General features: G+C 42.2%; 1 protein-coding gene across 1 annotated transcript in view; it reads left to right on the forward strand.

Annotated features, from left to right (window-relative positions):
• The first annotated feature begins 823 nt into the window (after positions 1-823).
• Positions 824-25,577, forward strand: part of LOC111239711 (zinc finger protein 608-like) — a 49,738-nt gene continuing 24,984 nt past the window's right edge. Inside the window, exons 1-4 of the mRNA XM_022769609.1 lie at positions 824-898; positions 1,031-1,813; positions 22,307-22,315; positions 22,718-22,988. Coding sequence (XP_022625330.1) covers positions 824-898; positions 1,031-1,813; positions 22,307-22,315; positions 22,718-22,988 — 1,138 coding nt within the window. The remainder of the gene's footprint in view (positions 899-1,030; positions 1,814-22,306; positions 22,316-22,717; positions 22,989-25,577) is intronic.

The following is a 25,577-nucleotide window of genomic DNA, read 5'->3' on the forward strand; positions in this document are numbered from 1 at the left end:
AGACTGGGTCCAGTTGCGCTTGGTGTACCTAATAATCTGGCAACGCAGTGTAATTTATCATTTACATCATAGTATAATAGCTTTATTTTTCTGGTGTTGTGTTAGTTGTTGGGTTGTTGAAGCTGTTGAATGGGCTACAGCCCTGATGTGTCCGTCAACCCCAGGGGATGATTGTGTGGGTTGATAATAGCACAGAAAACCCAGACAGGAGCATCAGTCCAGTAAATTTCAGCCAATCCAATCAGTTACACCTGAGTTCATGTTTAAACAATTAAACAAACACTGCAGCGCCCCCCTCTGGCCAAACAAGGATATTTTCTGACAGAAATCTTTTCTTTTTTTTTTGTGGCTTCAGAGATTCTTTTTATTCACAGTAAGAGACAGAAAATAAAACCCTGTGGCCACTAGGTTTATATAGAATATTAAAATAAACACTCAGACACTAATACTACACTAATTATGTTATTTCTATTTTTTATTCAGAAACATAAATCTGTAAATGTGTGATCGTTTTGGGGAGTGATTTTTTAAAACCTTTATTTGTAGTGTTGTATTATAATTTTAATAAATAGGCTGTAGGAGTATATGTGTTTATTACAAATGGGACCTAATACCCACCGAGCACCTCCATCAGTCAGAAATTCACAGCTGTCATTCAGCCTGTGTTGTAGTTAGTGAAGGGCCAGGCCTGATCCAGCAGCCTATAACAGACCTGCATGTGTGCACCTACAGCTCGGTGCTCTCTGCCTCACTGCGGCGGGCTGACAATGACTTGAATGCTGATTATTGTGGAGATCGACAAAGGAGACAAGGAAAGGAGGAGATGAACCGTTTCCTGAGAGCTGGGCAGAATGGAGGGCTGCTGACCGACTGCAGGGAGCTGTCACCCAACCACACCGTCTCCTCCTCCTCCTCCTCTTCCTCCTCCTCCTCCTCCTCCTCCTCCACCGCCTCCTCCATCTCCATCACCTCCTCCTCCTCCAGCGCCGCTGGCTCAGCCGACAGACACGCGGCCCTGCCCTCGCTCCAGACCCGGGGACCTGGCGGCGGCGGCGGCAGCGGCGGGTCGGAGCCGAGGAGATCCGCGCTTAAACGCAGCCGAGCCGGCCGGGAGGGACGAGAGGAACCGGAAGCGGCAGCGGCGGCGGATCAGTCAGCGGCTGCCGTCGCGGTGCGCGGCGGCGGCGGTGGAGAGGTGTGCGTCGGGAAGCAGCAGCAGCAGCAGCGGCGTCGGGAGGCTCAAGGACGCAGCGTCGGTGGAGAAGGTCTGGAGATGATTTCAGCGGTCAGCAGAGAGGCGGACGGCGGCGGCGGCGGCGGCAACAATAACAACAACGGCGTCTCCGAAGTGACCACGGCCTCTCCTTCTGCGACATGCGCCAAAGGCAAGGAGGAGAGGAAGGGGAAAAACGTGATCCGGGGCTGGAAGAGGGAGAGAGACAGGGAGAGGGACAGGGAGAGGGACGCCGCCGCTCCCCCTGCCGCTCCTCCTGTCCGGACTAGGAAGGAGAAGCCCGGCGATGGCTCGTCTCCTCCTCCCTCCGTCTTCCTCTCGTCGTCCGCCCTGCCCGAGCATCATCTGTGCCGCGACGGCCCCGGACACTGCCACTGCGCCTCTCCGGACTCCAGAATCATGGGAGATAATAGCAACACTAACAACGTAAACAATAACAACAATAGCGGGAGTAACGGCGGCGGTGCTGCCAATAAAACCGCGCTGGATTGTGGAGTTAAAAGCGGCGGTGGCGCTATTGTTGTCAGGCGGCAGCATGACGACACACCGGCCGCCAAGAAACACAGAGGAGCCGAGAAGGTAAGCCGCTTTTATTGTCTGGAGGCCAATAATAACACACATCAACAACAGAAACACACGCACAGCAGCTATCGCTTCACACCTGCAGCTGCTTCATCCTGCATGAAACACATCCAGGCAGAATTCCTCCATTTTAAGGTGGAAAACATTGAAATAGGCTCTAAAGAGAGAAAAAAGAATATTTTTGATATTCAGAGCACATCACAGTCAGTGAGATGCAGGTGTGAAGGCCACAAAGAAGCCTGTACAGCAGCAGACACACAGTAGGGATGGTTAATGGATGGATGAATGGATGGAGGGATGACCGCCTGCCTGCCACATGATATTTATTTCCTATTGTTGTTGCCCAGCTGGTGTCATTGTTCCCGGTCTATCTGTCTCACTGTCTGTCTGCTGCTATTTACCATGCTGAGGTACACATTTTTTTTTGTCTTTCTTCTTTTGGAGGGTGAGATGAAGAGAGAAGGAAGAGGAAGAGGAGGGGGGGGAGGCGGCGGCAGCAGCAGCAGCATAGTGTGTCCTCCATCTCCATCCTCCTCCTCCTCCTCCCCCTTTCGGAAACCATTTAATCCAGTCATCCTTGTTTTTGCTGGAGATTAGGGGAGAAGGCAACTATTTACATGTGCAGTGGCAACTCAGCAAAGGCGTGAAGGAATCAGGATGAAGCTCTTCTGTAAACCCCGCACAGGCTTTGTTTGCTCATTTCATTAGGGGGGAAAAGACACATGATGTCAAAATGAATCAGGTTTCAGAGCGTCGGTCACAATCTTTGTAAGTAAGACAGAAATACTGCAGGTTGACAGCTGGGACTGCTGACGTGTGACGTTTGAGCTCTCTAGTCATTTAAGGGGAATAACGGAAGACGTGGCCACTTGTGAAATCGTTCCTGAGTTTAAGTCTTCCTGAGGAGAGACAAAGATGGAGGCAGATGGAGGGATGGGTGGAGAAGTGGAGAGGTGAAGTGGGGGAAAGAGATGTTTGATAGAGAGGGAGGAATTGGACGTGACAGCAGAGGACACAGCCTGAAAGAGTCTGAAAGACGCAGGAAAAAAAAAAAAAAGAAAAGAAAAAAGAAACAGATGGAGGATGTCCAGAAGGAGTTTTTTGGGGGCTTCTTCGTGGATGCAGGATTAGACGAGGCAGGGAAAAACCGAAGCGTCCTCCCTGCTGCTGGCAGATGCTGCTGACAGGAGGAACGCTGGCCTGCCCCGGCTGCTTTGTTTATTTGTTGATCTGAAGGATTCCCATTCGGCGGTGAAACACTTACACACACACACACACACACACACACAGTCACGCGGAGCTCTGTGGTGGCTGTAATTCATTCCCTGTCAACAGTAATCTGGGCTCCACTCAAGAGTTTTAGTGTCCTGTGATGGTTGTAGTGCAGCTCCACCGGCTTCTCACACCTTTAAACGCTGAAAACCAGGATTACTGTTGACGTTCAAATGGAAACACTCAACGATAACCTGCTAATTATTGGCACAAACGACGGTTACCTGCAGACATGACCCGGAAATGATTTGCTTTACAAAACCTCACACTGAGAGTGGGAGGCGCACTCACACAGTTTCAGAAACCTGGAACTGAAGACTCAGATTTTTGCAGAGTTATGACCATATTTTAATTTGGGCAGCGTTCTTGAATGGTTGCTTCTGCTGTTTATAGAAACACATGAGCATTTAGATTCATACTTGACCTTGAAAAACATTTATCTGTGATAAAATATTCTAAACTCATGGTTCAGTTACTCCCCTCTCCCCTCTGTGGGGAACATGCAGTGTGGGATACAGTCAGATACTTTGGATAGAAGCTGAGATAAACTGAATCTTTGCATTGCTCAAAATGAAATACTGAAAAAAGTATTGTCACCCAAACGCAGGCCAAGCTTCTGTGGTTATTTATTCATCTAAAGGATTCGAGGAAAGAAATCTGTTCAAGCAGTAACACAAAACAACCCGGAGGCAAAACACTGGACTTCGACACTGGAGGCAGAAGCTTGTGTCGCCCATGTTGTTAGGTTATATGACTGCAACTAACAACTGTTCTCATTATTAATGAATCTGACACTCATTTTCGTGATTAATCTCTTAACAAAATAGCAAAAGCAAAATATTAATTTTCCCAAGTTAATAGTGTTCATATTATATATTATCTTGTTTTATCCAGCTATGACTGAAACCCAAAAAGTCAGTTCATTGTCCAAGAAAACTAGCAAATATAGACATTTCAAAGGCATGAAACCAGTGAATTTTGGGCATTTTTTCATAAAGAATGATTAACGATGAATTGATTATCTAAATAATTGGCTAATCTATTAGTCATGTAATCTTTTCAGCTCTAGTCCACAAGAACACCTGCTCAGAGAAGATATGTTGCTCATGATAAAGTTTCCTGAGCAGATCCGTAAAAACGTTAATCAGGCTTTAGTTTCCAGGAGTGGATGTTGTGAGAAAACTCATTTTTTTTAGTTGTTATTTTGATTTGAAAATAAAAACGTAAACCAGGCGGCGTTGTGTTTTTTACACAACGTATTTGATAATGTTGGAAAGAGACAGAGTTTGACAGAAATACTTAAAATCAAACTGCATCTTTAGTGTTTTCAGATGAGAAGTTCTTCTCCTCAAAAACTGTAATACATTTTTTAATGTCTTTGGGCCAGAGTTTAGAAAAGACTGATTACATAAGGTTTATAATATTTTTATCATAGGGTGTTTGCAAACCTTGACAATCAAATATTTTCTCCCTGCAGATATTTTGACCGGTTGCAGCAGGAAAAGTTCAGGTGCAACAATGACGAAGCTAAAAGGAACGTAACCATTAACTGATGTTGTTAATTACACCTGTTTAATCAGTCACAATGAGAACATTGTAGGTTTTCTGCTGAGGATATTTACCCAGGACCGAAGTCTGTATAAGACAGCTGCATGATAGATGATTGACATCAACATGAACCCTTCGTAGACCTGACTGCATGAACGCACCACTTGCTCTACTGTCATCACGCTCTTTGCATCTGATTTCCAAACTGAGAAGAAAAAAACATGACAGCTGCTCCAGAAATATCACGTTTCATTTTACTTAAATCCCGATCCAGACATCTGTCCACCTGCTCAGACACGTCCCACGACCTGAGCGTCTGTCGTTTGAGGTTGAAGTTCAGCCTTCAAAATAAATGTCACTCTTCATCCTGTATCTTGGTTTGAAGTTTAGTGTGTTTGATTATTCCAACAGTTTAATTGCAGTTTACAATTTACAGTTTCAGAGCAGTGAAATTAATCAGATTAAACTAAATTGAGTCAAATTGTTAACATGATTAAATTAAATTTAATCAAAATTTAAATAACTACACCCCTGCTGACAGGAAGAATTAGTGGAAACACTGACTGCATAAAATTGTTGTATAGTTGGACAAAGCCTGGATATTACACAAAGCTTAGATAATACAACCTCCATATTAAATAATTAATAATTCACAGAGTAGGCAGGAGCTGCTGTGTGATCAGTTATGAAGCTCTGAACTTTCTCATGTCTTTTTTATGATTTTCAGTTTGTTGAGGATCAATTTCTTCTTTCTAAACTCTAAAATCTTTACTGGAGTAAAAGAGTGGAGTATAAGCGTTTGCAACATTAAATAATAATAACAAAATGTTTCAGAAATACTTCACTGTGTTCACTTTATTTCCATCATTCGCGCAGCCCTGCAGGCGGATTCACGTGTAGCTCTGTTCCGATTCCATCGTTTCACTCATGAATTATGTCACTTTGTCCCATTTTCTTTCCACTTGTAAATCTCAAGATGTGTGTCAGTTCTTCAGTACAAAGATTTCTTCACCAGTCAGTAGCCTTTGGTCTTTGGTTTCAGGGCAACTATTGTCCCCTAGTCCCATATCTTTTTAAAGTACTGCTTCCTAATACATTGTTTTTAGAGAAATGACAGATAAAATACCATTTAACCCACAGGGAACTTATATTTTACTATTTGTTGTGGCACTAAAACATAGTTATTTTCAAACATTTCCAAAAAATGTGTGAGTGATCTGCTGTACATGAAGTGATCCACACTGTTTATATTGAACCTTCAGTGTAATATAGAAGCAAATCAAATGTTTTTCAGTAGAATTTCTCCAATATTCGTGGATTGTTGTGTCTTCCACGTTTTGCCTCTGAGGAAAGGATGGAGGAATTTTATTTTGGATTTCATTGTAGCTGATAAGACATGATACCCTGTTTTCTTCATGATGGATCATTCCTGTAATGGAAATTTAATAGTTTTGAAAAATTCTCTTTTTGAATTTATAAGTAATTATAGTTTGTCGTATGTTCGTCTCGGTTGATGTTTGTCTGGGCGTCACGAGGTTCAGGACACATTCAGTCAGTCATTCAAAAAGCAGGACTAGGACTTTGGCACGTCATTATTTGCAGGTATTTAGTCTTAAACCAAAGTATTGGACATATTTGAGTTTTGACCTGATGATGAATATCTGGACTAACTTTAATGCCGATCCATCCAACAGTTGACATGTTTCACTCAAAACCAGGATGTATTGTCTGGGAACCATGAATGTCTCAACTAGTTTTTATACTAATCCACTAAATAGATTGTGATTCATTTAAACAGGATACGTGACAACTTGTTGTAAAAGTGAGGACTTTATTGATCTGAAGTCGTTAGGAATCAAAGTCCTTAAGAGATCATCCTCAGGGGACCATGAATGTCTGTGCAACATTTTACAGCAGTCCACTGAACGGTTGTTTAGATGTTGCAGTGGATCTGAGTGAAGCCACCGTGCGAAGCTGTCATTCCTAGAGTCACGCCGCCGGCTCGGCTAAAAATAAACACACTAAAGGGTCAAATTTAAAGATGTCTGACAGAAATAAAAGCAGTTCTGCTGCCGCAGAGACTCGGACTTTCATCTGCATGACAATAAGATGCACTTGAGTTTGTCTGTGAGTGACAGCGGCTGCTCTGATATCACCTCCTGTCTGTCTGTCAGTCCGGATCCCTGCAGGCTGAATGACGATGAAACAACAAAAACACTCTGCTCCTGTTGGATTTTATTGGTCTATCTTGAATTCTGATCATCTCACAGACGTGTTCACATGCTCCTCAATATCCGGTTATTCTCACTCTTTTGTTTGGAAACATCATATCCTGTTTGCTGTGATGGCGGCGGAGCTCGACCGACGCCTGCGGCTGAGATGTTGTGAAACCAGCAGCTTTCCCCGTCGTCCCGTTTTACCTGGTTGGGTTTTAACGGGTTTGCACAAGGCTCGGTTTCCATGGCGATGTTGACAGTGTTTGGTTTATTCGGGGAGAGTTGTGATCGGGGTGTGATGTCGCATGTAAACAGCTGATCCCGAGCGAGTGAGCGTCAGGACGGAGAGTGATCGGGAGAGGTGCATGTAGGGAAACAAAAGGCTGAAGGAACAAAGAGACACGGATCGTTCTCATCACATGCACCAATAACCTGCATTTTACTTCACCTGTGGGTTATTCTAATCCACATGACGGCAGCACAGGTCATTATAAGGCAGAAAATATCTAACAAAACAAAATGCATCCTGGTGAAAAAACTAAAATGCAAAACGATGAGGTAAAGCAGTTTTGTCCATGTGAAACCGATCCACATATTTTTATGTTAGAATAAAATGTGAGTGACAGCGACGTCCTTTACTCAGAAACTGAACGCACCACTCCTTGTCTTTGGTCGTGGTTTCTGAGTCTCTGCTCAAATCATCCTCAATACTCTGAGGGGAGAAATGGGTCAAACAGAATACTGGTTCATTTTACAGCACCTCATTTGAATATCTGTCTGTTAGATTTCAAGGAAAATGGTGCCGACATCTCCACATCTCCATCTGATTATCAGGCTCATTGTTGGTCTGTATTTTCTCAGTTGAAAGCACTAGAACAGGCGAGTAAGTGGACCTTGAGTTGAGTGTTTATTCAGCTGAACCTGTGAGATTCAGGTCGGCTTTGTGAGTCTGGAAAATTTATAAAACACTGAATTTCATTTTAATTGACGAATTGTTTGTATCTGGATCAGTAACCAAGGACTGTAGGTTACCCGTGCGATGCAACACGGCGCGTCACATTTATGAAATCACACTGCTTCATAAGCTCATTACTGTATCTGCTCAGCAGCATCATAAGAGTTACAACAGATCCACAACATGTCTGATTTCTCAGAATGATCATTAAAGTAGAACAAATATGCTTTAATTTAAGACGCTGCTACGTTCAGTGCTCGGAAACTCATTACACTTATATTAATTACATCCGTTCAGACATGTTATTTATTAAATAATCAGGTTAGAAAGGTGCATATACTGCAGCTCCACTCTGTGCTACATTTGCTGTTTAATATGTAGACAATGCATATCAGGTTATTAAAAAGATTTTATTTTTGTGTGTGCATCAGTGAACGCACCATGTCAGTGAACAACAGCCTGGAGCGAAGCTTCCTGAGCAGCGATGTAAAACATTTTGTTCTCACAGTTTGAGGATTTAGAGCCAACGGGACAAAGACGAGCTCCTTCCAATTTCACAGCTGAGGGAAAAAAAAACTAGAATCACTGCGTCTTTTTTTTTTTTTTTTTTTTTTAGGTCAAAAAATCATATCGCTTCATATTAGAGGAAATATTAAGATGACAGAAGAAGATAATGCTCTAAAGGTCGTCTCACAGATGTGTTCATTTGACCTTTCAGGAGAAACTTTGAACACAGATTTTCATTTTATCACTTCAAGTTTTGTGCCAGTATGAAAATGCTAAAACTGGAGAGCAGCTGTGCAGGTTTAATGCTCCTCGCTCACATGCTGCAAATTACACTTACAATGTGTTAATGATGCTTCTTAATTTAATGTAGGGTTTTACAGGGTGAGAAAGGCAGAGGTGTTGTGAATTATGTTTGCTGCCTTTTTTATCCACTCAGTTTATTATATGCGTCTAATTAAATACATTTAAGTGACATGAAAAGGTAAATTTTAAGAGGAAAATAAAAAGTAATCATAACTTTTGTGTATTTTAGGTGTTATTTACCTTCGCTCACATGGTGGATTGTCCTTTTTATTTAACATGTTCTCATCAGACAAAGGTCACTGGTCCTCAGCAGGATTCACTCTCACACGTGTCCAGTCTGCACCTGAGGCGGATGATCAGCTGCACTTTGATGTTGTTTATCCTTTCATTTTCAAAGAGTATCGGCTGCAGCGGAACCTCAGCCGGCGCGGTCAGACAGTTATCTGACAGCTCGTCACGCGTCTTTCAGAAACACTGAGCACGTTTTCTTAAAAGGCGCAAAATGCATGACTCCTAAGTCTTGACGTGGATTTCTCAATCTGACTCATGTCTGCTGAGACGAGACACGCAGAGCCGACATGTGCAGAGACTTTTGCAGCTGTGAGTCATATTCACAGAAATTTTACAAGGAGTGAGGATTGATTGATCTCTGCGCACAACAATGAGGAGTCTCAGCTTTCAGGGCGGGCAGATTCCACTAAAGCTGTGTTTAGTGTAGAAGAAGTAGCCGCCACATCCATTACAGTGAACACAGCAGATGAACCTGGCTCAGCTTTTGCCGTCACTCTGTGGCGACATCCAGTCAGATGCGTCTGTTACAGGTAGAAAACACAGCAACGTGAATATGTGATTGTTCCTGACTATAACAATGATTTTTAACAGGTTTAAGGTGAGATAAGATCACGGTTATGAAAGTTAAAGTTATCATGTGTAGAAAAGAAGATTTACAGTAAGGACAGTCGGGATGACAACATTACACATTTTAATCAATAAAGAATATGATCTGTGAGCAACGTCCAGGTGCCGCCGACAGATAGGACCCGAGCCTCACGACCTCCCCTCCAGCGCAGCTGCCGGTCTCTGCGTGTGTCTGCTGTTTGCTGCTGAGCAGGTAGTGGACACTGGGTTTATCACTGTTAGATAAAACCAGCTGCTGGAAACACTGAGACTCAACCAAACAGTAAATATGCTGTAAAACCCAAATAATCAACAGTAGTAAATGTGGCTAAATACGCTGCTTCTGTATCAAGCCTTCTGTTTACACACTGACAACGCACGCTGCCGTCTGTGGATGTTTGTGACCCTTTTTATTCACCTACATGATTAATCTGTCATCAAACGTTGGCATTTAATTAGTCGATCGACCATCTGATCAACTGAAACTCCCTCTCTCTCTGCTTTCTGTATTTCTTATCAGGACTTGAAGTTGGTTTTTCAGTAGCTGATGTTGGAGCCTAATGTGCGGACCTCAGAGCATGTGACTGAATGAGTTCAGTATTGGGAATGACAGACGGCGCAGTCTGCCCCGTCTAAAAGAAACAGATTGAAGTTTTGACTCTGAGTTTTGATCAGATTTAGCCGAAGACTGTACATTAATTTGAATTTTCATGGCGGCGCGGCGTCGTAGCTCAGAGATGAAAACTTGTGCTTCTCGGAGGTTTATGGGAGAATCAGCACGGCTTCCTCCGGCTCTGCACAGTCTTGTTATTAACAGTTTATGGTGAGAGTTTCTTCAGCTCTCTATCTGCTAAATGAAATTATTTTCCATGTGATTTCACAATAAATAAATTGCTGGGAAATATTTAAATATTTCTCATTTTGTTACTTGATTCTTTCTCAGTTCCTCTCACTGAAGAAGAAAAGCATCGATTTAAAGCTCAGAGTAAAATCCAGCTTTAATCTCTGCTCTATAGCGCAGGCTGGAGCTGGTGGAAGAGTTTTGTCTGTCGGCTCCGCTGAGCTGTGATTGACAGGAGGTTATTGGTTGAAAACATACAAGTCAGACATGTTTTCTTTCAGCTCTGTGATGGAGATCTGTAAAGCAAGATGCTTCACCCCGGCCGTGCGTATCTATTCAGGTCGAGGCACGTCTTCCCTTTGACTTTCTATGCAGTGGTGCTGCGTCTGTCTGAACACACCTTCACTCTGTCACCCTCTGTCTTCTTCTGCAGACGATGGGACCAGAGATTTGTCTGTTACAGGTGCTAATTCACTGTTCAAACCTCAACCCAGTGCTGCATTGGGGATTTGCTGTCACCAGTGTAACGCTGTGAAGCTAGAGGCCTGCAGCTCTCAATACACTGAGAACAAAATCAAACCAAACATATCAGCATTGAATCGTCCATCCGACTCATTGTTGATATTCGTGGTTCCCAGAGGACGATCCCCAATAATTTGTGTTTCTCTCTCAACACCATCGTTCAAGATTCAAGAGTTAAGATTCAATAATTTATCACCATTTCATTGAGTTTGTCTCGGTGCTGCAGAGAGACGAAAATACAACAGAAATACACAACAGCGTAAATATATAAAAGATAAATAAAACATCAGCATAAGCACATAAAATACTCTGAAACACGAAGTGGCAGGTGCATTAAAAAAGCCACTGGGGGACACAGTTGATGTGAGTTCATGGACTGAGCTGATGATGCGGAGTTAAGGTCCCTTCCTGCCTCAGGATATGTGCTGTTACGAAAGCATGTGGTTCTCCTCTCGATACGCTGTGACCTTTTACCTGAAGCGAGGAGAACAAAAAAGTGCGTTCACGGCAGAAACTCCACCCGGACACAAGAAATATAAAATCTGCTGCTGGAATTGTCATGAAATCCTCCGGACACGCTCGAGCACGGCGAGGCTTTGCAGATGTAGAAAGCGATTCAACATGTTTGTTTGTCCCGCATTTGCTTTTTTAAGGAGAGAGAACTGTTGTCGGACGCTTTCTGTGAGCTAAAACTGTCAGTCACGTCGCACCTCGGGGTGCAGCGCCGTCAGAGACGTTACAGCGGGTGTTTTGCCTTCATTTGAAATCGCTGTCGACACAGATTAGTGAAATCATATCACAGTGTCCCTCTGTTCGCTCTAATTGCCCGCTGCAGTTTTAAGTATCTTTGAAATTTTGTCATTGTTTGTCTCAAAATGACGAACTAAAGCTAAAAATCGAGGGTATTGACTGTTTCCTGAGTCGCTCTCACTCCTGTGAAACCTGCTAGAGTAAATACACGGATAAGAAGGGTTCATGTTCATAAGACGTTGTAGTGTAACCGGTGATGAATTGATCAGCTTCACAGTAAATACATGATCAATCAAAGCTGGGTAAAACTGACTGAAATGCCACTATTTGCTCAGTGTATTGGCGTTTTGATCCATCGGCCTGGCTCTAGAAGGAGATAAACTATTTTACATTTGATTTGATGATGAAACAGAAGCTCAAATATGAGAGAATAAGGACAAGTGGACGAGCATGATGGGTAAACGGCGTTCTCAGAGCAGTACAGCAGCTCATGTGGATGCTGGACTGAGAGTCCGTTAGGTATTAAAGTATCAGTGCCAACCGGCGTGAGGAGGCTTCACGCCCACGCGCTCTGCTCCGGCGAGTTTTCCTCTGCATTCATTCATTCCTTCACCGCAGCGCCGCTCCACACTGTCATAAAGAAAACGCATCATCATATCACCACCCACCATCTGTCATTACCTGAAAAACCCTCCCAAGAATCACCCCAGATCCTCTTCTCCTCCTCGTCTGCCTTTCATATTTTATTTAACCGCAGCTTTCTGAAAAACATCGTGTTCCTTTTCATACACAGAGGGATTCTTCAGTCGAGTGTCTCATCTGTTAAAACCCAAATCAGATTAAAGCTTCCTCCGTCTCAATTCATCAGTGTGGTGGAAAATGACGGGAAATTTGGTGCAAGTCTGAGATGTTTCGGAGTTACGGTGCCGGTGTGGAACATTTCAAAGTGTTCTTCACAGTTTAAAAAGGTTTTGTAAAAGCAGTGAAAAAGGAAAGTCTCTATAGAATAACAGGAGGCAGATGCTTTCTACAAGGACTCTGTGAGGCACCAAAAGGAGAGAGTTTGTCATTTTTATATAAATTCATGTCTGTGCACTAATATGTGCCAGTCTGGTTTCTTGGCTCACTGGTGTTTTCGGTCTGGGCTGAAGTCTTTTTGAACCCTGATTTTGTTTTTTGTTTTTGCGGCTCTGGCAACATGTTTTTATTCTGTTGAAGTGTCATTTACAGTTTCTTTTAATTTATGGTTCTACAACGATCGTTTAGCAGTAATTTATCAGAATTAAAAATCAAGAAAACGTCACCAGTTCAATGGCCCGACGTGTTAACATTAGTGAATAACAGGTAGATGTAGTACAGGCCCAAGGTTAGTGGAAAGAATAAAGAATAAAGGTTTAAAATGATGATATACGATATTACTGCTATATTATGACTTCTTAAAAATTACACCTTTTATTCTTAAAATAGTTTTTTCCTTGTAATATTATGACTTCATGCTTGATATCTAATACACTGTAGTTTAAACAGACTCCGTGTTCAAACAAATGAGCAGCAGTTTCAAAATATGTCTTAGCACTGAACATATTAGACATTAGACAGCTTGACTAAGCCTTTTCTAATTTCATATAGAAACCAATGATCCCTCCATCCATCCATCCATCCATCCATCCATCATCCATCCATCCATCCATCCATCATCCATCCATCCATCCATCCATCCATCCATCCATCCATCATCCATCCATCCATCCATCCATCCATCCATCCATCCATCCATCCATCCATCCATCCATCCATCCATCCATCCATCCATCCATCCATCCATCCATCCATCCATCCATCCATCCATCCATCCATCCATCCATCCATCCATCCATCCATCCATCCATCCATCCATCCATCCATCCATCCATCCATCCATCCATCCATCCATCCATCCATCCATCCATCCATCCATCATCCATCCATCCATCCATCCATCATCCATCCATCCCTCCATCCATCCATCCATCCATCCATCCATCATCCATCCATCCATCCATCCATCCATCCATCCATCCATCATCATCCATCCATCCTCTCCAGCTGTTCTAATGGAGGCAGGACTGTTTAGTTTTCATCTAAAAATAAATCAACGTTCACATTGATTTTTCTGACACTGAAACATCTGGAACATACTGACTTTTACAAAAACATATTCATGACCTCCTCTAGTCCGTTTACCATGTGAACCGTTAACGGACAAGCTACGGAAAGGCAAACCCCATATCCGTTTAGTATGTGTGAGGAATCCATGTTTGTTTGGTTTTTCACACTGTTTCTTATTGTTTAGCGCCAAGTCGGATATATCGCTGCTCTCAGAAAAATCTGAATTTCCCAGCTGTAATTACGACTTCAGTGTTGATGTAAAGGGTATTTAAATCTGAACCCGGTAATTACAGTTACTCCTGCGCGACGTGAAGGCGGCATCTGCTGTATAAGAAAACATTTCTGCGGATACTGTTTGAGATTTCCCTGCAGTAACCTGATTGAGTCTCTGGTGTTACATCAGCTGCCAGACTCTGATGTCTGTCTCAGTTCAGATGATTTATAATTATATCATTATGAAAACGCTGCTTGCAAACACTGCAACTCTGGGAGATTAATCTATGCAGAATTGGGCTAACATAATTATTGTTAATGGTTGATTGTGCAGCAGTGGAGCTGTCGAAGGAAGCAGTTGTTAGTTTTTAGATATTTTGCAGCAGCAGCAGGAGTTATTATTAATGTCCATTGTTTTTCACTGGGTTGGTTTAAATGCCATTAGAGCTTGTCATTCAGTGGGAGGGTAAGTGGTGTGTGTGTGTGTGTGTTGATACTGTAGGGGATGAAAAAGACAGAGCAGACATGAGAGGCTGGAGAGAGAGAGAAAATGGAAAAAAAAAAAAGAAAAAAAGATGGCTACCATTTGCAAAAGAAAACGCCAAAAACACTCACACACACGTGCGGCACGTACACGAACACACACTTCACAAACCGCAGATTGTCTGCACATTCACACACCACCACACACACAATGCCTCCTCTTTCAGCAGCCTGACAATAAAGACAGGGATGATTTCTGACTGGGAACAAAACAAAAAAAACAAAAAAACACTGTCAGTGTGGCTGCTCACTGAGGGATTTAATAGGAGGGGAGGAGGAGGATGAGAGAGAGGAGAGAAGGGGGAAGAGAGGACAGGAGGAAAAGAATAGGGAGGAGGGAGAGGAGAGGAGGACATGAGGACACGAAGAAGGGAAAGGAAAAGGAGGGAACGTGAGGCAGAGGAAAGATATGGGAGGAGGAAGAACTGAGGATGAGGAGAAGGCGTAAGAATAAAGAAGGAAAAGGGGAAGCGGAGGCAGAAAGGAGGAGGCAGGAGATGTAAAGAGGAGGAGAAGAAGTAAGAAAAGAGAAAGGAACATGAAAAAAGGAAGAGAGGAGAATAACGAAAGAAATAAAGCATAAAAGGAGGCGAGGTACGAGAAGGGGGGCGGTGTAGTAGAGCAGTGAAGGAATGGAGGAGGAGAAGACAAAAGACGAGAAAGAGGGAAAGGACAAAACAAGGAGAAGAGGATGAGTAGAAAGAGGAGGAAGAGATAAATCCAGCACAGGCAACGTTTTCTCATCAAACCAGCCAAAATTCAGTTTTATAGCTTCTATAAACACTCCTGCATCCATTAGGAAAGCTGGGTGAGGGGGCGGAGGGAGGGAGGGAGGGATGGATGGATTGATTAAAATTCTTTGTGTGTGGCATTTGTGAACACATACAACAGTCTTCTTCTGCGGTCTTAGTGCATAAAAATGTGACTGAAGATTAAAAAAAAAGAAGAAGAAGAAGAAGCATAAAAACCAAAGATAAAAAAATGACTCCTTGTTTAATTATAGATTTTAGCGGCAGAATTAATGGAAAGCTCAGCTGGCTCCCCTGACACCCACCATCCACCCTCCCTCTCCTGATTAATTTGGGTGAATCCAGCTCTGTGCGCGAGGTGGGACAGCTGTTTGTGATTCCACCTCGACACAAAGCTCCAGCGTGTCAAAGGAAACGTTTAAGTCAAATCTACTTGAGGTTGAACCGCAGCAGATTTTCCTGTGTTTTCTGTTTCCCTCCACCCGACTGCGTTCTCCGGCTTTTACCACTGAAGTGGATTTAAGTGGTGAAATCGATTAAACGTGCGGCTTTTATCTACATCTACAAGCACTGTGAAAACAGATTTTACATTTTCCTCTTTTTTACTTTTGTATCTGAATCGGCCTTGAACAGAGAATGGCTCTCCCTTCAGTTATTGTTGCTGGACTTGTCAAGCTTTCCAATCTAACAGCACATCAGCATTTTACAGTGACAATATCAGTGTCCTTTGAATATGACCTGTTTAATAAAGCAATAACTGCGTTTTCATCCACCTGATTTCATACACAAATGACCAGTTTGTGCATAAAAGACCTGAGTGGAAACGAGAAGTGAGAAGAAGGAAAGGAAGATGAAAAAAAGAAGAGAGGAGAATAACAAAAAAAGAAATTAAGAAAGGAGACAAGGTGGAAAGCAAAAGGAGGAAGAGGAAGAAGAAAAACAGGAGGCGCAAATACAACTATGAAGCAAAGACAGTGGAGAAAGAAAGATGAGGTGAGAGTAAAGTAAAATGGCGTGATAGGAAGCGTGGAGATGAGACAAAAGAGGAAATAAAGAAGAGGAAGGACAAGAAAGAGGACAGGAATAAATGAAAGTGAAAGGGGGAAGAAGAAAAGAGGGTCTTTTATGCACAAATCATCAACCTTCCTCACATTAATACATGAAACAAACATAATAATATAATAAAACATCATCTCGTTTTCCTCTTCTGCAGCGGTTTAATCAGCTCCAGTAGTGCATAACACTAACAGTAGTGGATGGAAACGCAATCCCAAATTAATTTAATAACGTTTAATAACGTTCTTTTGCAGATTATGGTTGAAATTTGGGTTAAATTTGGACGGAAACGACACTAATGAGCTTAAGCAACGAGAACTGCTAATGAGCTTTTGTCCGTCATAGTCAAGAGCTGCTTCTCATTTTTTACAATTTTGCTGAAATGACAGATTTTATCAGCTGTTGTTAGTTAATAGAAACATGAAGTTAAACCAGAACTTCAAAATAAAAGCTGCATTAAAAAAACCCCAACATTTTTAATAACCCTTAATCCTTAATATCCCTACATCGGTCTAGTAAGACATCGTTGACCTTTTAAAGGGGTTATATGTAAGTTTTGCTATTGCTACATAGCCAACGTTAGCATTAACAGCTGTTTACTTATCATTCTAGAAGAAATGTTGTGAGTTCAGCATCAAACTTCATCCCTTTACTCACCAACATCTGTCTCCAGAGGTGGAAATCAACCATCTTGTTTTGCTTCTGTTTCTATCATTTCTTTTCGTCTACAGAAGTTAGCATGCTAACGATCTAGCCCCGGTCTGGTTCCAGTACCAATACAGTACAAAAAGTTTTAAGGGTGAGTACCAGCTGATCGGTTGATAAAGTGGATGCTCCAGTCCGTAAGGTTTTTCCAACATTGTCTGTAACCCCATAAAATATTGTCAGTAGCTTATGAAATGCTAACGCTTGGCAATGAAAATTGTCTTCTCATTATCCCAAGATAATATTGTGATCATTGGATAACACGTTTATTTTTGTTTATTTTTTTTGATGATGTTATCTGGGGAAAACAAAAAGTTGTTTTCTGAAGGTATCCGGATAAATATCCTGTTCTCATGGAAGAACAAAAGCTAGTTTTGTTAATAGTTAACGATTTAAACTTTTGTTTTTTTGTTCTTTTTCTTGCGATTTTAATCCAGTTTCTTTCTTATGCCAAGAGGGTGGATTGGAGATAATCTCAGGGTAATTAACTGATTACCTGTATTTGTGTGATCCTGTGAAGTGCCTTTTTAATTTTTGCTGTGGAGCATTACGCCTCTTGCAAGGAGAATTGAAAATAAGAAATCCGCTATATCTTTTTAGCGGTATCACACAGAGGTTTTGTCGTCTGCCCGCTGATGCTGTAATTGATTCTGTGAGGAAGATCGTGGGTGGATTTTGTCTGAAAGAAAGCGAGCAAGACAGATTCTGTGTTTGTGCACAGCCCCAGGATCCATGCATATTTTACTGTTATTTGGGTCTTTGTGTGTTTCGCTCTCCTGTGTGCTTCAGTTAAAGCAGTAATACTTGAGTTTCTCCCTCATTTTTTTAACATGTTGGTCTTTGTTGCTCAGCCAAAAGATACTGAAGGCTTCACAAAACAATATACTGGAGAAAAATAACACCGATCTCACACGCCAGATCACCACACCCTGGTTTCATTACCCTGACTACCTCCTCTGTCCGTTCAGCATGTGCTGCAGGAGTCCATCGATGTTGTAGAAACAGTGTGAATTCGACTCAGGATCTTCAACCGCAACCCTGTCTTTATTTAAAGCTAATTAGCAACTGTAAATTCAACCAGAGCCACCATCTTTCCCCAACCCTAACCACGGTGCCTAAAGCACAGGCAGGACTCTGAAGTTGATTAAACTGAAGCAAACCTTAATTAGAACAAGTTCTCCAAATTAAAGGACGACATTTTTCGTCCGTGCCTTCAGAAACCTTCACAAATCACTGCTGGAAGATAAATCTGCTCTATAATGTGACATCGTTATGGTTACGGTTTAGTTTGGTTTAGGTACAGAAACTACTGGGTTACATTTAGGGAAGGATCATGGTTACCGTGTTAAGGTTGAGGTTAAAGGTCGGAGAACAAAAAGAAACCAGCCCTGAAGGACGGATCACCTCTCAATCAGTCAATTTTGGAAAGGTAGAATCTTTGGAAGCCACAGACAAATGAACCTGTTTTCTGTTGTTGAGGTTTGAATACAAAAGAATAGTTTCTTTGGAGAATTCTTCTTTTAATAATCAGCTTTTGTTTATGTTAGTACAGATACGAGCTTTTCCCACTGTGAGAGTTCCTTAGATTTCATTTTAGGGCCAGCTGTTAAATGAAAGAGTGCAGGGGTTTAGGGCCGATTATTAATTTCCCTCAGTGTCAGTGAGCGATAATTTGGAGCGATGAGAATAGAATCAGACTTGGAGTACCCGCACAGACCACACTTAAACTAGAGCTGAAACGATGAGTTGATTAATCTACCGACAGAAAATTAATCTGCAGCTATTTTAATGATCGACATGTATGCTGGTATCAGCCTCTGAGGTTTGTCTGGTTTTCTCTTTTATGAGTCATTTTAAATTGGGTTTTTGGGTTTTGGACTGTTCAGTAGATGAAGCGAGGCATTTAAACGCGACAGCTTTCACAAATCTGAGATTTTATTGAAGAAACAAACAATTAACTGAGAAAATAACAAGAAAATTAATTTAAAAAAAAAAACACTCTTAAACCCGATCTGACCAGTCTTGCGTTATCTTTGGCCATTGTGATGAAGATCTGGTCATTCAGCTCTATGGTCAGACATAGGAAATCAAAAGAGGTCAGAGGTCAAGTTCAGGTTGGGTTGCACTGCACTCCCAACATCTTACGCTGATCGGTCTCAGGTTGTCCGTGATATCTCAGTGACGCCTCGAAGGAATTTCTTCAAACTTGGTACAAATGTTCACTTGGACTCGGTGATGAACTGATTAGAGTTTGGTTGTCCAAGGTCAAAGGTCGGGGTCTCTAAAGTCACTGTGACCTCATGTCCGTCAATAATAATCTCAGTGGCGCCTGGAGGGAATTTCAAGGTAAAAACATTATGCGTGTGGACAGACATGGGTGTAAATTGCAACTCGGCTGTTTTGGCGGAGGCTCACGACCACGAGGCAGTAATTGTAGTTTATAACACTAAAGCTGCCTCCGGGTTCTGGTGTGCTGCTGTGATATTTCTCTGTGTGTTGTAGGATTTTTTTTAATTAAGAAACTGTGTGAGAAAGGATGATTTGTTTGAAGCATTTCACACACGAGGGAGCGGGCTTGTGTTTTTATTGTTATTTTGCTGTGTGACTCTGCGTCCTGGCTGACTGTAGCTGCCGCGTGGATTGCGATTGAGCGTTTTTTATTCTGGGTGTCTGAGGGAGGAAAAAAAGGCGTTAACTGCACAACAGAAATCACCGGGGATCGTGATTATTCTTTTATAGTTAATTTGCTTTGTGATTTGGTAGAAGAAGTCCTGGGTGGTCTTTGTCAGCAGCTGTGTGGGAGTTAACAGATGGTTTCAGGAAGCGCTGAGGATCATCTCTCTTTTGTGTTATTGCTATTTTGCATGATAAATTTGCATTGTTTATCAGGTTTTTTAACATAAATGCAGTGCGGTACACAACGGAAACAAAGCTGCTCATAATACCTGGAGTACAGACGCTGGGACTGAAACCAAACGCTGTGCCCTGAAGTGTCAGTGAGATTCCTCCACATATTCAGACACACAGGGACCAGAGCAGGGAGAACAAAGTGTTTTTGCAAGTTGAAAGCCTGAATGTAACTTTATCATTTCACATAAAAAGTGTCCGCGTCAATCACATCCTCCTTTTTTCTGCGCTTCATATGATTTCTTTGACGAACAGCTGCACTGCAGATCAATACGATAACCATGGAGAAGTTTTTTTTCTTCCAGTCCCAAGTGCTTGGATGTTGACGATCTGCTGCACTGGTAACCTTGGCAGTAACCTCTGCTCTTTAAGCTGCAGAGGAAGAAAAACAGCAGAGGGGGTTTTAAAGGAAAGCACAGAGCACCCCTGAGTGTTTCGTTTTTCTCTCTTTGAGAGCGACCTGAGTGAGCAACAGATTGATCTTCATAATAACTCAACAGAAGCGCAACTCCTTTATCTGGGAAACCAAACGCCACAGAAGAGCTCTGACTCGACACGGCGCTGCTGTTTTCTCAAGTATTTACAGACTTGGCACGGCGAGCAAGTTCTTTTGAGCCGGGAAATCACTCAAGAATATTGTGCCGTGAGATATCTGTCAAGCCCGTAATCTTTATTGAGTTGTAGCGGCGAGAGAAATCCTTCATCGCTGATTGCTGCTGCTGCTGCTGCTGCTGCTCTCTCAGCAGAATTATTTCCCAGAGCTGTTGTAATTGGGACCATAATTAGTGGTGAAGATAAGAGTGGCGCTCTTACAGGCACAAATGACTTAGTATTTCAGAACATGTAACCATGGAAATGACAGGAGATCACGCACGAGCTGTGAAAACTTTGAAAACGTGTGGTTGGTTTTTGTGAAACACTGCTGGAAACAGATGAGAAATATTATATAACTCTGGACATTTCCCTCACGAGGAATGTAGTGGAAATGTGTTAATACTTCACACACACACTTACACACGACAACACGAAGGCTTTGCCTAAATCAGCAGAGCATAAGCCAAATATTAGTGGATGTTGCTGAGTAATGAACATTAATGAGTCAGTTCACTGACTAATACTGTTCTGTAAAGTTTGAACAGTTGCTCCTCGTCTGAAAGGGAAAGTCTGGTGTTTGTCTGTTTAGTATATATTAGTATATTTATTATATATTCTGTTTAATGTTGTCGTGCACATCAGTTGAGCTTCAACCTTATTACAAAGGTTTTCCCTCACGTTGTGTCGCTCTCCTTGTTATATATTGCTTTTATTTGTAAATACTAATTTAAATGTTAAAATCTACTTTTTAAACTGTTGTGCTGCTTTTCTCCCCAAAAACCCCAGGAAACCTAATTTCATGTCATATTATATTTAGCATTGTACCAGAGCTGTCACAACAACAGACCATCAATGAAGCGACGCCCGGCCTATAACTCTTAATACTCCACACATAAAGCAACATGTTTGTTTGGTACAAGACCAACAAAAATCACATCATGATCATTTTTTTATTTTTTCAGTGAAAACTAATTGTAGGTAGAAATAACCACTCTGAAGTCGTGACTCATTTCACAATTGAAATATTTCCCAAAATAATCTCAATATGATTTATTTTAAATATATATTTTATATATATAACATATATGTGTACGTTGCTGTTGTTCAGCCCTACGTTGTGCTGTAGAACAGTATGAATGTGACTGTGGTGAGATGACAGTAAAGGTCGTTTACTTTCACCGCTGCAAAGAAAATATTGATGATTGCAAAGAATGTGGCTTCTTATAGCTTTCCCTAAGACTTCAAACATTTGTCTTATATACTTTTAAGATCCTCGTAGCTGCTGTCTGAGGTGATTGTGTCACAATAAAGTTTTCAGGAAAGCTGGAGGAGGCAGAGATGGTGAGACAAAGTTATTATGACCAACTGTCATAAAGGACAGAAGTATGAGAGTAACGATCATGTTGAAAATTACCAAAGTTCCTCCTTAATGTCTCGTTGAAGCTTTAAATCACAAAAATCAACAGATAATCTGCATATTGCTGCAGCCCAATTTGGAGAAGCTGATCCAAACAGAAGAGTGTAACAGTCATCAGTTTCTGTAGTTATAGTCTCACTGGATGAGCTCCAGTAATGTTGCCTTATTATACTGTTGCAGGTTTTTTGCCAAGTCGCTCTGTGCAAAAGTGGCAGCTAATTATAATCTGCAGCTTCTGTAACGTACGTGTTGGATGGAAACATCGATCCCCAACTTCTCGCAGTGAATAAGGGTGAAGTCTTTGCCTCTGAACCGCTCCACCAGCCGTGATGGAGAGATGAATCAAAACACAAAGAGTGGGAGAAAAGTCTGGATACAGCTGAGAGATGATTAGCTGCCACTCAACATTAGGAAGTTGGTAACTGCAGACTGCAGATAGAATAATGAATGGTATGACATTTGGAGAAAATGTCTCCTCTTCTAAAATGTGCTTCCGATTCTTGCATCCATTATAGAGCAGGATCCCACAGTGAAATAATCGGACGTCAGTTGGATTCACGTCAGGAATATTAAAATGACATTAATTATCTCTTTTTCACTTGTATTTTTAAAGCCTCCTTCAGAAGTGTTCAGCTTCATTTCATTTGATATAATGAAACTGGGCTGAGCTGACCTGGAACTGAATTGAGCTGAAGTAAAATGACATATCACAATGCTCGACCTCTGACCTCTGATGAACCCTCTCCTCTTCTCTCCAGGTGGACCCCATGTTCACGGTGCCAGCTCCCCCTGCTCCAGGCCACCCCGGAGCCCCCGGCTCCTCCCTGCCCTCGGCTCCTTCCTTCTCCCCTCCAGCCCTGCCCACCTCCAACCCCAAGCAGATGGCGGTGAGGACGAGGTCTATCGGCACCAACACCCAGGATGGAGGCGCGTCAGGGGCGCTGGAGGGCGACTCGGCCTGTCTGGGGCCCTGTCAGCCTGGGACCAGCGTCAACCTGGAGGGTATCGTCTGGCACGAGACGGAGGAAGGTAAGGTTTCTGGAAACTCGGACAAGCGAGATCTTTTTGGGATGAACATGGTGATTACGCAGTAGAGACTCTGACACATCCACCCCATCAGTACAGCTGAGGTAGACACTAAAACACTGAGTATATTCTCCAGTATTTCTGTGGATCATACGGTTACAAGGTCGTTGTTTCTTCTTGTTAATGAGTTTTTCACACAAATTAAAATTCTCTTCTCCTTCATTGTGTTGGCAGCTAAACCTCGGGAGACAGATCCCTCAAAAACATTTCTGTATAAATACAGAAATAATCTACATGGCTCATTTTGATTTTTTGTGAACCTTTTATAATTTTAAAGGTCATTAAAAGTGTTTTTATATGTTTTCACTTTTCATTACTGTTAACAATTTTCCAAAAAATGATTTCATTTTTTAGTTGCCAGCTTCCATTAGCTCCATTCCTATTGTACATTTTGAAAAATAGAAATTACTTTGCAGTTATACTTTGTTGAGTTATGGTCTGATTCTGGGCGCCGACGTCGGTCCAAAGCTGCCCAGACTGCACTTAAGAGAAACTGACTCTCAGTCCAGAACAAGTCCACATCCCTGACTCTCAACACATTGTTCACTGCCGCCATAATGTTTGAGGATTTAATGAACTCTGAACTGAATATTTTTGTTTGACAGATTTACACCTGGCTCTGGGAAACTGCGTTGAGCATTTCTTTTACAATTTTCTGATATTTTTTAATGTATAATTATAAAAAATAGTGATCAATAATGACAATAACTGTTAGTCTATACCTGTTGTTCCCGCCAGACAAGCCACACAGTCTCTGGCTGGACCTCAGCTTGTCTCTAACGCCACCTTCAACAAAAACCTGAACTCTTCACCCTCCTGGCCAATCAGCCTCTCCATCACGATATCGATATCAAAATCAGCTCTTTATCTTTTACCCCAACCAAGGTTTCTAGGAACCTGGGTGTCATGTCTCTGATGACCGGCTCTGACAGTCTGTCTCCTGGAATATCAGACCTTATCTGACTGAGTACATCACCTGGATCACACGGTGAAATGCTCTTCCTCTGTGCGCAGTGAAACCCTTACAGACGCTCCAGAATGCAGCAGCCTTCAATCAGCCCGCTGCTCATTGACGTCCACTGGTTACCCATGACCACCAGAATCAAATTCAAGTCACTAATGCTGCCTTCAGAGTCGCCTCTGCGCCTGCTCCATCTACTTGAACTGAGTCTTCCGGCTTTGTGCTCCTTCTCACTGCGTTCCTCCAGGGAATATAGTCTGGCATCACCATCCCCGCGCACAAGACAGTCTCAGTCCAGACGGTTCTGCTCTGTGGTTCCCTGATGGTGGAACAAGCTACTGAAAGTCCATCAGAGCAGGAATGTTCCCTCTTCAATCTATCTTCTATCTTCAAGAATCTCTTCAAGACTGATCTCTTCAGAAAGCACCTCCTCTCCTAACACCCCCAACACACCTAACTAGCTCTTACTGTAAACTTTCCCTGCACTTCTTTACTGCATCTCCTTCACTTATTAGGTAGATTTAGTACTTCGTACTTACACCAAGGTCTCCTACAGCTCTGAAGCTTCAGTGATGTCCCGCACTTGTAAGTCGGATAAAAGCATCTGCTAAATGAGTGAATATAAACGTTGCGGCTCCGGTGTAGTATCGTAACTTTGACCAAACACAAAGCATGAAGGTGACTGTGATGGATGAACTCCCTCCAGATGCTTTCAAGGCTGCGGCGTCTTATTAATTAAACTAGTATCATCCCCCATTACTTTTATTTTCTACGTGAAGCTTTTCTAAGTGCTTTAAGTGAGGCGGTGATTGAAAGGTAAAACCAACAGATTCAGACAGTTCATGGTGAAAATCATCCTGAAGCCTGACTAACCAATCTGTGGCAGAGTAATGTGTGTGTGTGTGTGTGTGTGTGTGTGTGTGTGTGTGTGTGTGTGTGTGTGTGTGTTGAAATACGCAGAGATGTGAACAAAGTGACTGAACCTCAGAGATTACTCTGTAGTGGTCTGTGGGAAAATCTTATGTGTCAAACACGAGTAAATAAAATAGTTTTTTCATGCTTCACTGAGGCTCAGATGTCTGAAACGCACCAGCAGTTTTTTCCTGATCCCTGAGCCTGACTTTACTTTACTTTGACAAAACACTTTTCTTGCCTTGATGTGTGGAAAAAGCTCAGACTCTCAGGTGCTCATGCTTATTTATTTACTTCTGATTTCCATTGTTCTCACTTTTGATGATTAGCGCATCTCGTCTCTAACTCTTAACAGATATAACGGAGCGAGAATCACAGATGAAACTATTTTTACTGAACGCAGGCTGAGTGAAAGCTACATTTGGCTGTTTTCCCCCAAAATCTCCACGAGGAAATGTGTGAAAACCCATTTGCAAGTCTTCAGCAAATGGTTTGTTTTGGTCGTCCTCATTAAAACTAAAGACAGTGTTGTTTCAGCAAGGGAGACTGTAATTGGACACTCTTCATTTAGAAGCTTTAGAAATGTCTGTCAGTTCCCAGGGAGTCTGTCTGGAAGCTGGGTAAATATTTCTACCCTAGAGAAATAGTTTCTCAGGTTT

Source organism: Seriola dumerili, unplaced genomic scaffold (genome assembly GCF_002260705.1).
Source record: "Seriola dumerili isolate Sdu_G_001 unplaced genomic scaffold, Sdu_1.0 BDQW01004193.1, whole genome shotgun sequence".
In the NCBI taxonomy this organism is placed as follows: domain Eukaryota; kingdom Metazoa; phylum Chordata; class Actinopteri; order Carangiformes; family Carangidae; genus Seriola; species Seriola dumerili.